The sequence below is a fragment of the Pelodiscus sinensis genome, chromosome 7, assembly GCF_049634645.1.
Source record: "Pelodiscus sinensis isolate JC-2024 chromosome 7, ASM4963464v1, whole genome shotgun sequence".
Classification (NCBI taxonomy): domain Eukaryota; kingdom Metazoa; phylum Chordata; order Testudines; family Trionychidae; genus Pelodiscus; species Pelodiscus sinensis.
In genome coordinates this window covers 56,641,225-56,653,625 of record NC_134717.1, presented here as the reverse complement: position 1 = coordinate 56,653,625, position 12,401 = coordinate 56,641,225, and the positions used below count along the sequence as shown (strand labels likewise).

The window sequence follows — 12,401 nt, the reverse complement described above, 5'->3', positions numbered from 1 at the left end:
TAACATTCATAGCCGCTACACTAGCGCTCCGCTAGTTCGAATTTGAATCGAACTAGCGGAGCGCTTAGTTCGAACTAGGAAAACCTCATTTTACGAGGATTAAGCCTAGTTCGAACTTACTAGTTCGAATTAAGGGGTGTGTAGCCCCTTAATTCGAACTAGTGGGAGGCTAGCCCTCCAGGTTTCCCTGGTGGCCACTCTGGCCAACACCAGGGAAACTCTATGCCCCCCTCCCGGCCCCGGACCGCTTAAAGGGGCACGGGCTGGCTACGGTGCTCGTGCCAGGTGCAAGCCTACCAGCACCCAGCCAGCAGACCCTGCACCTGGCACGGCACAGAACCACCCACCCGATGTCCCCCAGCCCACCCCCTCTTCCCGGGACCAGGCTGGCGGCTCCCGGGAGCTTGCCCTGGACCGCAAGAGGCGGGCACCTTCCTGGGCTAGTGCGGACATCGTGGACCTCTTCCACGATCTCTGCACTAGGCACAGGAAAGTGGCCGTCTAGGGCAGGAGAGCTGCCAGCCTGGCCACCCAGGAGCAGGTGTGCATAAAAATCAAGGGGGTCAACTGAGACCCCCGACCCTGAGCCCTGAGCTTACAATGGCCGTCCTGGGTCAGACCAAAGGTCCATCTAGCCCAGTAGCCTGTCTGCCGACAGCGGCCAACCCTAGGGACCCTGGAGGGGATGGACTGGAGACAGTGACCAAGCCATTTGTCTCGTGCCATCCCTCTCCAGCCTTCCACAAACCTTGGGCAGGGACACCACTCCTACCCCCTGGCTAAGACTACTCCATGGACCCAACCTCCATGACTTGATCTCACTTCCCTTTAAACTGTGTTCTAGTTGTAGCCTTCACAGCCTCCTGTATCAAGGAGTTCCGCAGGTTAACTATTTGCTTTGTGAAGAACAACTTTCTCTTACTAGTTTGAAGCCTGCTACCCATTCCTTTCCTCTGGTGTCCTCTAGTCCTTCTTTATGGGAACTAATGAAGAACTTTTCTGAATGCACCCTTTCCACCCAACCCCTGCTTTTAGAGACCTCTATCCTGTCCCCGCTCCGTCTCCTCTTTTCTAAGCTGAACAGTCCCAGTCTCTGTAGCCTCTCTTCATCTGGGACCTGTTCCCAACCCCTGATCATGTTACTTGCCCTCCCCTCTCCCAGCCTTTCTCTTCCCCTCTCCCACCTCCTTTTCCCAGTCTCCCCCAGTTTTGTTCAATAAAGACAGAGTCAATGTTGGAAGAAACGTTATCTTTATTTTGTACATCAATAAGAAGGGGGGCTAGGGAAGGGTAAGTGGAAGGAGGTGAGGGAGGAATGGGGTACGAGCCCCCGATGGGGAGGACTGGGCTGGCTCTGCGGGCTTCTGGGGGTGGAAGCTCTCCTGCAGCCCCCCGATTGCCCCCTCTCCCCAGATGGCAGCCTGCGGCAAGTGCAGCCGGGCTGATGGCCGAGTGGTGTGATGTGCCCAGTGTGGGTACTCCGGGCAATCCAAGCCACGACTGGTTTTCAAGCGGGGCACCCCTGAGAACTGTCTGTCCGGGGTGGGGGTCAGGACCCTTTAAGCGCAGCCCTCGGCTAGCCTGAGACAGCATCTCCACGCTCTAAGTCCTCCTCTGATGCCCTGCCGGCACTGCTTCCGGCCATCCTTAAGCCCTGTTCAGAGTCCACTCAATGTGGACTTGCTAGTTCGAATTAGCAAAACGCTAATTCGAACTAGTTTTTAGTTCTAGACGCGTTAGTTCGAATTAGCTTAGTTCGAATTAACTAATTCGAACTAAGTTAGTTCGAATTAGCGCTGTAGTGTAGACGTACCCCTATATACTTCCCTGAAGTGTCATGTGTCTCAGTTCACTAAAATTCATAAAGCATTTTCACGTCTTTGGCTACTGCAAATGTGTATTATTCTGGAGGATTCTGATTGGCCGAGGCTGTGTGTCATTCTGGAAACACTATTTTCTGGAGTCCTAATACCTTGGGGTATGTCTGCACTACAGTGCTATTTCGAATTAACTTAATTCAAAATAGTTAATTCTAATTAAGCTAATTCAAAATAATGCATCTATATACAAAACCTATTTTGAAATAGCTTTTTGCTATTTCGAAATAGCACGTCCACACTGAGTGGACCCTGAACCGAAGTTAAGGCTGGCCAGAACCAGTGCCGGCAGGGCATCAGGTTAGGACTTAGTGTGTGGGGCTGCTGCCTGAGGCTAACAGAGCTCTGTGCTTAAAAGGACCCTACTCCCACCCCGGACAGACAGTTCTCAGGGTTCCCCGCTTGCTTGTCTACCTCGATGAGGGACAGCAAAGCAGTCCTGTCTTGGAGTGCCCTGAGAGCCCACACTCGGGACACCACAGCACTCGGCCACATGGAGCCAGAGCTGCCTCTGGGCACACCGGTGCCTCTTGTGGGGTCGTTGCCATCAGCCCGGCTGCACTTGCTGCAGGCTGCCATCCAGGGGGTCCATCGGGGGACTGTCAGGATCCACGAGGCCCTGAGAGAGAGCATCCACCCCGAGAAGCCCTCAGAACCTCCCCACCGGAGGCTAGTGCCCCATTGTTCCCTCACGTCCTTCCACTTACCCCTCCCCAGCCCCCCTTCCTGATGTCAAATAAAAGACACGTATGTTCAAAAATAGAAACTGGGTTTATTGAACAAAACTGGGGCGGGGGATGAACCTTTGGGGAGACTGGGAAAAGGAGGTGGGAGAGCGGAAGAGCGAGGATGGGAGAGGGGAGGGGGAAACCTGGGAGGAGGGAGCTGGAAGGGGGAAGCAAGGGAAAGAAGGGGGAGGGGAAGCTCAGGGCTCAGGGTTGGGGGTCTCGCCGGACCAACCTGACTTTCATGATAACCAGCTCCTGGGTTCACATGTGGCCTTTGGTGGCCAGGCTGGCAGCTATCCTGCCATAGACAGCCACATTCCTCCATCTAGTGCGGAGATCATGGATGTTGGGGGCATCCCCCCCCCCCAAACCTGAATAAGGTGCATTTTCTCCACCCTGGACCAGGAAGGCGCCCACCTTCTCCGGCCCTTGGCAGGCTCCTGGGAGCTGGCAGACCGCTCCTGGGAGCGGTGAAGGGCTGGTTGCCAGTGTCTTGCTGGCTCATGTTTTGGGGCCACTGGGTCAGGGACCCTGGTGGCCTCTGCTGGCTCTGGGCTGGCAGACTTGGAGTTGGCACAGGCACTGTGGCCAGGGTCTACCCCTTTAATGTCTCCGGGCTGGGGGAGAGGAGAGTAAGCTTTCTTGGTTGTGCCCAGAGTGGCCACCAGGGCTCCCTGGGAAGGGCTGGAGGCCCCCTATTTCGAATTAAGTGTCTACACAGCACTTAATTCGAAATAGCTATTTAGAATTTGATGTTACTCTTTGTAAAATGAGGTTTACCTAATTCGAAATAAGGGCTCCACTATTTCGAATTTATTTCGAAATAGCAGTTTGCCTGTGTAGACGCTATTAAAGTTAATTCGAAATAACTACTGTTATTTCGAATTAACTTTGTAGTGTAGACAGACCCTAGTAGAATGGCACCACAAATACATTTGACCTTTGATAATAAAACACTGCTTTGGCCATCTAGATGGGTTTGGAGTTGGAAGGATATTTGGGATTATCTTTATTTCTGTGACACTACCAATCCTTGCCTTATACACACTCCGCAGTTTAAAAGTCCCATGGTCTATATATTTACACAGCTGTGTAAACTACTCCTCTGTTTTGCTCCTTCTTCAGGTGCCAGCTATTATCTTGTAAGGCCATCGCTTTGGTATGACTGGTTCTCTGCCTGGCGTTGTGTCCTTCTTTACAGAGCTGGACAGCTCTGCAAGGACAAAACCTCATTGGGCCAGGGGGGCTGGGCAGGAGCCTAACAGGCTGACAGTATCTGCAAGAAGCACTGGGGGTATGTCTACACTACCCCGCTAGTTCGAACTAGCGGGGTAATGTAGGCATACCGCACTTGCAAATGAAGCCCGGGATTTGAATTTCCCGGGCTTCATTTGCATAAGCGGGGAGCCGCCATTTTTAAAACCCCACCATTTTTAAAAGCGGCTACACGGGGCTCGAACTAGGTAGTTCGGACTAGTTCCGAACCTGCTTGTCCATTGTAACAGCTGTCAGTGGCAGCCACCAGTCTATTGCCAAATGTCTGCTTCCCCCCCGGAGCTCTTGGTCGAAAAGGGACTGGAGCGGCACCGGTCAGCATCGCTGACTGGGCCATTACAAGGTTAGTCCACACCTGCCCTAGCTCCACCCTATGCCCCAGAAGCGGCAGCAGGTCCAGCCCCTATGTGAGGGTCCAGGGGGATGCCGTGTGCTGGCCTTGCCTTGAGCATCGGCTCCACATTCCCATTGGCCAGGAACCGCAGCCAATGTGAGCTGCAGGGGCAGTGCCTGTGGGTGAGCAGCATGCGAACCCTCCTGGCCCCCACGCCTATGAGCTGGACCCGCTGGCTGCTTCCAAGGCACAACATGGAGCTAGGACAGGCAGGGGCCTGCCTCACACCCTCTGCACCACGGGCCAGGAGCTGCCCAAGGTTACCCTTGACCCCAACTCTGACCTTCCCAAACCCAGAGCTCCTTTCTGCACCCCAACCCCTCATCCCTGGCCTCACCCCAGAGCCTTCACCCCAGCCCCTGCCCCAGCGCAGAGCCTGCCCACACCTTGTACCCATTATTTCCAGCTTCACCCCAGAGTCCACACCCCCAGCTGGAGCCCTCACCCTCTCCTGCACCCCAACCCCTTGCATCAATGCATAAGCCCCTTCTGCACTCTGAATCCCTCAGCCCCACCACCCATGTGGAGCCCCCTCCTGTACCCCAACCCTTTGGCCCTGGCCCCACCCCAGCACATGCACTTCCAGCCAGAGTCCTCACTTCCTTCTGCATCCCAACCCCCCTGCCCCAATCCAGAGCTCCCTCCTGCATCCTGAAGTCCTCACTTCTAGCCCCACCCTGGAACCCACACCCACAGTTAGAGCCCTCACCCACTCCCGCACCCCAACCCCCACCCCAGTGAAAGCGAGCGAGGACGGGGACCAGCAAGTCACCAAGGGAGGAGGCATGGAATGAGTGGAGAATGGGGCCTTGGGGAAGGAGCAGGGCAGGAGGCGTGGCCTCAAGGAAGGGGTGTGGCTAGAGTGTTTGTTTTTCTGCGATTAGAGAGTTGGCAACCCCACCCTGCCCTCAGCCAAGCCAGGGGCCAGAGCATGCCCCCCCCTTGCCTGGGGTGGAGGTGAAAGCAGCCCGTGGCCAATGTCCCTGCACCCTAGGCCCACCGCCCAGGACCCAGGCTACCACGACTGCCCATTGACTATTACCATGGTCAGGCTGTGGCTCCAAGGACCTCCCTCCCCCACCGCCCGGCCAGAGTCGGGTCAGGGAGAGCCGCCTGGGCAGCTCTGGTGAGCTGGAGTGGAGTCACGGACACTCCACCGGGGGATTCCAGCACCCTAGGGAGGTCCTAGGCAGACACTTTCTGGTACCAGCCTGCCTTCATGCTCCTCACAGGCTTGAGGCCAGTCCACAACTCTGATCACCCCTTTTAAATATACATCTCCCTTTAAATATACAAACCTAGAGTTCCTGCTGCGCAAAGCCAGGATCTCTGTTGCATAATTTTGCCCTAATGTACCAAGTAGGATACAGGAACTTGTCTATAAAGATTTTATCCAGCTCTCTCTGTCACCCAGAGCACAGCAGCAGGACCTCTGAGACCCACTCCGCCCCATTCCAGCCCAGCACCTTTGTTATAACACCTCCTTATAAAAATAGCCTTCAGAGTGTTTGCCTTCCTGAAAGACATGTTGAGAGAATGGAAAGTATGTGAACTCTATTTGCTGACATCCACTAACAAGAGTCATTTATTATCTTAATGTAGGCTGCGCTTTTTTAAGTTCAGTTCTTATCTAGTAGGAAAAAATGTCCATTCACACAGAGGTTATTTGTCTGTCGGGAAAAAAAGAAAAATCCCTCTGCTTTTGGACAGGGCCCTTTACATGACGTCGGGTCAGAATGCCCTTGGCCATGTGACAGTGAGTATAAAGACTTGGTTTAAAGGAACCAATTATACAAAATAAAAACATTATGGCAACTCATCCATAATGTGCGTGGGCAGCAAGACTGTCAGGGGGAGTCACATGGGTAGTGAATAGAGCTTTGAATAGATTAGGAGAGGAAGAGAAGGAGGCTTACTAGCTCTTCGACTAACTCGCAAAGCTTCTTTAATCTCTTTGTATCCTTTCTCTTGCTCTTTTTCTCCCTATCTTTCCGAGACCTTAGAAGATTCAATTAAGGGACTTCAGTGAGACTAACAGAATGTTTCAGGAAGATTACACTGAACATCAGGGATTTTTTTTAAGACCAAAATTCATTATGCGTGCAGAGCGTTGGCTTTCAGCAGCCGCGGATTTCACGAGTCCTGCCAGCTTGGCTCTGTATGTTATTTTCAGCCCTTTCCCTCCTGGTACCCAATATAATTTTACAGGAACATCACACACAGGGCATATTCATGCAGCTATGAGGTCATCTGATGGGCATCTGTCCCCTGCAAGGCCCTAGATTCTGGCTAGGACCGTCTCATTCCTGCCTCAAGTTTCTCTGCTCTCTCTGCCAGTGTGGAAAGGTGTTTTAGGACAAAAAGAAATGCATCCAGAACTAGGACCTGTGATTGCAGATGAGGGGAGCAGTGGATGGAGATTTCCCATTGAACAGGATGAGGGGGAACCTGCAAATTACCCTGCTCAGTGCCATAATAAAGAGAAATCCTGACTCCCCGGAGGGCCCAAGTTCTTATTACCACAGAGATCCACACCAACAGCTTGTACCCCACATGATAGAGGCCAGGAACAAGAGCAGCAAGTATCACACTAGCATTGAAACCTGTCCCCAGGGACTTGAGAAATGTTGGGGCTGCAGATTTGGCAGCATTGTCTAAACCTGCCCGGATAACATCCACTTGGATTGAAGAATCTAATATCAAATTTTATATCTCATTGCATTTAATCAACTGGTATCTTATTTTACAGCCCCAAGAACATTATCAGAAACTTGTTGAAATCACAACTGTAAGCCCCTTCCTGAAAGATTTCACTAAGGGCTTGTCTTCATTATTGACACTCTGGCAATTGATCTTCTAGCAATCGATTTAGAGCATCTAGTGGGGACACACTAAACTGAACACTGAGGGTGCCCCCGTCCATGCCGGTACTCCTCGCTGTCTCAAGGAGTAAGGGAAGTCGACAGGAGCATTTCTCCCACTGACCTTCCATAATAAGGATGGTGCCGAAACTCGGATTAAGGTACACTGACTCCGGCTACATTATTTATGTAGCTGGATTTGCGTACCGTAAGCTGACCTTCTCCTGTAGTATAGACCTGCCGTAAGGGATTTAATATTACTTAATATTAGGTTGGAGGAAAGGTCTATTCAAGTTGAATCATAGCTGGTGGAAGGGAAAATCCAGGAAGTACCCAAAAAAGTCAGAAAATGTACTCTGAACTGGGTTTTGTGTTAGTCTCACTGGTCCCAATTTTACACCAGTGCATCTCGATTGATTCAGTAGTGTTACTCTTGATTTACATCACAGCACATGAGATTAGCAAAAGAGCCATACTCTGATTCTCCTCTATCACTAGACTAAATCAAAGATAACCTAGTGAAACAAGTGGAATTCCTCTACTTTCAAATTGACGCAAGTGAGAAGAGATTCATGCCCTCAAGCTATTGAATAATCTCTGATGGAGTAGTGAAATGCCCCACTGCACTTTTCTCGTGTGGAAGAATTTGCTGTTTAATCCCAACTCTTTGTTTTTCCCATCGTGTGACAACAAACCCCTTCATCTCCACTGATTGGTCCAAAGGTAGCTCTACAGAACAGAAATTCTTTCAAGAAGCTTGTCGATATGAGGGGCAGGGAGTCTTGAAAATAAAAATTCAGACATTTTAGAAAAGAGGAACGGGGAAAAAAAACTATTTTGTGCCAGGGTTTCCAAACTTGAAATAAATTGCTCACATCAGGAAGGAGATTAAATAATAAAATACTTTTTTAAAAAAGGGAATTACGTTTCACAACACTCCAATGACGATCATTAATATTTCTGTTTTACCACTGGAGAAAGTGAGGCACAGCGAGGTTTTGAGACTTGTCCAAGGTCAGACAACCAATTAGTGGCAGAACTGCAAACAGAACCCCAACAACCTGGTTTCCAATATCCTGCTCTAGCCACTAGACAAGGTGTATTTGTGGCCATATAAACTAAAATTCCCATGTCTCAGTTATAGCAGAGGAGTCTAATCTTTTCTGTGATGAAAATTTTATTTTTCCTTTGAAGAGCCCTCAGAAGGAAACAGACATAATTGCCACTGATCCATCAGTACAAACGCAAGCAGGCATTTAGGGCAGCTTGTCAGCTGAGCATAGCAAAGAAAACACGAAAGTCTTCAATTCCTCTCTTCTGCACAGTTGCTGCTGCTGCTGGGATGGTTTTGTCTTTATTAACGACACAGGTTTAATGGCTTCCCCAGATAATGACAATACACCATGAATACAAAAGAGAGGACATATCAGACAAAGAATTTGTAACAAACTAAAAGTTGTTCCCTCTCCAATTTGGCAGCTTGCCTGTTAGTGAAAGAGGCAATTATATTTCATTAGATTTCAAATGTCTGAACTTTTTGCCCTCAAGTAATTCACAGCAAATGTTAACTGAACATGGAAAAACTTGTAGAGTTCTACTTCCAGTTGTAACCCCTGTCTGGATCTCTGCACTAATGAAAACCCTAGCAGCTCTAGATCTCTGTATCCTATATTCTTTTCTGTGCAGACTGGAACTCTATTGCTCTAGACCCTTGTGTCAGACGACAGTGAGCAGTTTTGTAACACCCTATTATGTCACTCGCAAGTCCAAACTTCCTAGCAGGACAGAAACCCTGGCTCTGATCTTGATGAAATACAGTACTCCTCCATTTGAGCCAGGTCTACACTAAACGGGAAGGTTGAATCAAGATACGTAACTCCAGCTACATTAATTACATAGCTGGAATCGATGTACCTTGGTTCGAGTTTCCCTGCTGTCTCCACAGCATTCTCCCATTGGCTTAGCTTACTCCTCGCAGAAGAAGGTGTACCAGCCACTGGCAGGGGCACCCTCTAAGTTCGATTTAGCAAGTCTAAATCACTAAATCAAACTCCAGAAGATTGATCGTGGCAGCATCGACCTTCCATTTAGTGAAGACGTGGCTTAGAGCCACTCCTGACCTTGTGCCTTTATACTAAAATAAGATAGCAGCCCTGGCAGCACTATCTGACTTATATTTATCCAAGCAGGCTCTGCAGAAAGTTTTATGTATCTCATCTTGGAGGCTGCAAATAAATTTGGCCTGATATGAATCCATGTAAGACTTTACAGTTGTTGTTAAAGCTAATAGCCATTTACACATAGCGTTTCATAGTTGTAACTGAGGAGGAACTCCAGGTCCTTTTGTTCCAAAAATACATAGGATTGATTCTCCTCTCACAATACTGTAAATCAGGAGTAACACTATTGGAGCTGGTAGATTTACACTAGTATAACAAAATCAGTGGATTGCATCAGTGTCAGACTGTAGGGGCACGTCTAGACTGGCGGGTTTTTCCGGGATACTCCGTTGCATCCAGGGAACGCATTAGGTCTTCCGCTTTTTTTTGCGGAAAAGCAAACGCACTCTTTCGGGGAGCCCTGTATTCCCCATTCTATGAGGAATAAGGGCTCTGCCGAAAGAGGAGGCCCCGTCTAGACAGGGCCAAATGGCAGAAAAGTCTCTTCAGAAAAAGCAATCAGAAAAAGTTACGTAAATTGTGTAATCAGTCCTTATGCCATTGCTATATGAGCACAATGAGAATCGCTGTTAGCAGTTGTAGCAGTAATATAAGAATTCATATCCTGTCTGGACCAAGCAGAAGAGGGCAACACAACCTCACATACTGACCTATGCATTTCATATGTTAAAAGTCAGGAGAGCGCAGGGGTCCAGTTTCCTGCAGTCCCATAAAGTGTGTTTACAGCCAACACTCCTGGGTCTCAGTGTTCTGTGCTGTTATTTAGCTCTAACTAGCTGGAGTTTCCCAGCATTGCTCAGGAAACTAGAGGAACAAAATGTAGACAAACAGAAGTCCATTATCTTTTTTTCAATGGTAGAAAAGTTGCACTGATTTGTATAGGGATTAAAATATAGGTCCGCATCATCCCCGGGGGGGGGAGGTTACATGTGGGAGGGGCGCCCCAGCTCGTGCCCGGGGCTGCAGGTGCCATGGGGGGCAGGGTGGGTGCCTGAGCTGTTGTGGGGGTTGGGGCACTGTGTGCCGGTGCGGGGTGGGGGGAAGATGGTCGCTTATGTAACCTCGCGGGCGGGAGGGGCGAGTCCCAGAAGGCGCTGGGGGCTGCAGGCAGCAGGCACGGGACCTAGGGTGGGTGGGGCAGCCCCTACAGCGCAGCGCGGTGGGTTACTTTTTTATTTTTACAGCTTGAGCTCAGGCCCAATCAGGTCCAAAAGTACCTTAAAACCTTCTCCTGGATGAAAGGTTATCCTATGCAAAGTTTGGTTGCGGTAGCTCTTATAGTGTCCAAGTTATTAGTGTACAAACTTACAAACATTCTCCTTTATTAGCTCTAATTTACCCCTACATGTCTTCTAGGAGCCCAGTGAGCAGTGGAAGTGTTGGTAATGCTGCTAGACAATATTAGCCTCCCATGGTTTGGCAAATTCTCTGGTTTGGCACCAGTCAGGTCCCGAGGGTGCCAGACTAGAGAGGTTCAACTTGTATCAGAAACTAAGGAGAATAGTGCCTGAAAAAAAAGTAAGAACCAAAACAGATGCAATAAGTGAAGTTTATCCTCAGATGGAACAGTAAAGGATACAGAAGAACAGGCCTTCTACACACCCTGGTCTGCAACAAGAATGACATGAAGTTAAAGAACAACAGCAACTGAGCCCACGTTTTGGGTAACTGTTCCTCCCAGCCAAGAGTCAGCACTGAAGGGTTAATATTTCCAGTTATTTGAAAATAGGGATTTCACAATCATTTTTTTGGCCAGTATTGCTGAGATACCCTACACGTTTAAGTAAGTTAGGCTGAATGCTCGTTGGAAAATTGTTTATGTTTAGTTGTTTGTGGTTTATTTTTGCAGCGAGGAATTAATTATATCTGAAAGGGAACTCTCTCAATGCATACAGTCTTCTATGCTTTCTTTGGTGGGCCGTGACAGATCTGTGGTCAAAAGCCCTATCTACATCACTGTGTAAGTGCCAGGGATCGTGACTATAATACCACCCTAACCAGAGTTACATTAGCATATAGGCTAACATGCCAGAGGATAGACTTTTTTCACCTACATATATATATAGACATTGCTTACTTGAATGAACTGGTCTTCCTTTCTTTGCAGGGCTGCAGGCTGTATATTGGTTGAGATGCTCCAGGGTCAGCCCATGTTCCCAGCAGCTCCTGGGACTCTGGAACAGCTGGGGAAGATCTGGGCGGTGAGTAAAATACAGCCAGGAAATTGAGAGGAAAATACCAAGGTTGTTAAATTTTAAGTCCTGAGCATGGCTGCTTTATACAAGAGACGTAATTTGGTTTGAATCCTCAGTCCAATGTGCTAAGTTTACAGCCATATCCTATCAATCAACCATTTTATATTTGGTAACATTTCTACAGACACTAGAGTACATCTGAATGACTTTTCTTTGAGGTTTGCCATCTCATCAAAAATTTAAAACCAATTACACTGACATCAAACTGAAGGAGGCATAAAAGGTATGTAGTTACTGCAAGTCCTGTTCTCTCTAGTTAACACTCTTATTTATCCAAGGCATACAGTGGATTGTCCTCTTTCAAGAGGTGCTAGCATTGTCCAATCGGCTTATGCTGCTGAGTTGTGACGGCTGCACTAAAAATGACAACAAGATTTGGGGTTGGTCTACAGTAGAAAATTAGGTTGCCAGCAAAAATGACCTGGGTTCCCATGTGGACAGCATCAGGTAAATGGAAGAATTCTTCAGTTGACCTAGTGACTGTCTTTTGAGGAGGTGGATTACTTATGCCAGGCCTGAATGCAGGGTGAGTGCACCCTCTCTACAGTCCCCCAAGTAAGCATGCTCTGGCTGGTCAGAGGAAGGCAGGAGTGGCACACCGCCCAGCCTCCCTCTCCTGTGCTCTGACTGGCCGGGGGAAGGCTGGAGCTGATTCCTCCCCCCAAGAGCAAGGCCAAGGGCAGGGCTGGGCCTCACTCCTGGGGTAGGGGTTGGGGGAAATCACTTACTTGAGGGATCATGGGAGGAGGGTGCATTCACACCCTCGTGGTCCACATTTACACCCCCCCAGAATTCCCTGCGTACGGGTCTGTATGCTGACAGAAGAATCCC

The 12,401-nt window shown here is 49.1% G+C and overlaps 1 protein-coding gene across 4 annotated transcripts in view; it reads left to right on the top strand.

The window, feature by feature from the left end:
* Positions 1-12,401, top strand: part of CDK15 (cyclin dependent kinase 15) — an 87,552-nt gene that overhangs the window by 33,146 nt on the left and 42,005 nt on the right. For all 4 annotated transcript variants that reach the window (XM_075933865.1, XM_075933863.1, XM_075933864.1 and 1 more), the window contains exon 9: positions 11,423-11,516. In XM_075933865.1, coding sequence (XP_075789980.1) covers positions 11,423-11,516 — 94 coding nt within the window. The remainder of the gene's footprint in view (positions 1-11,422; positions 11,517-12,401) is intronic.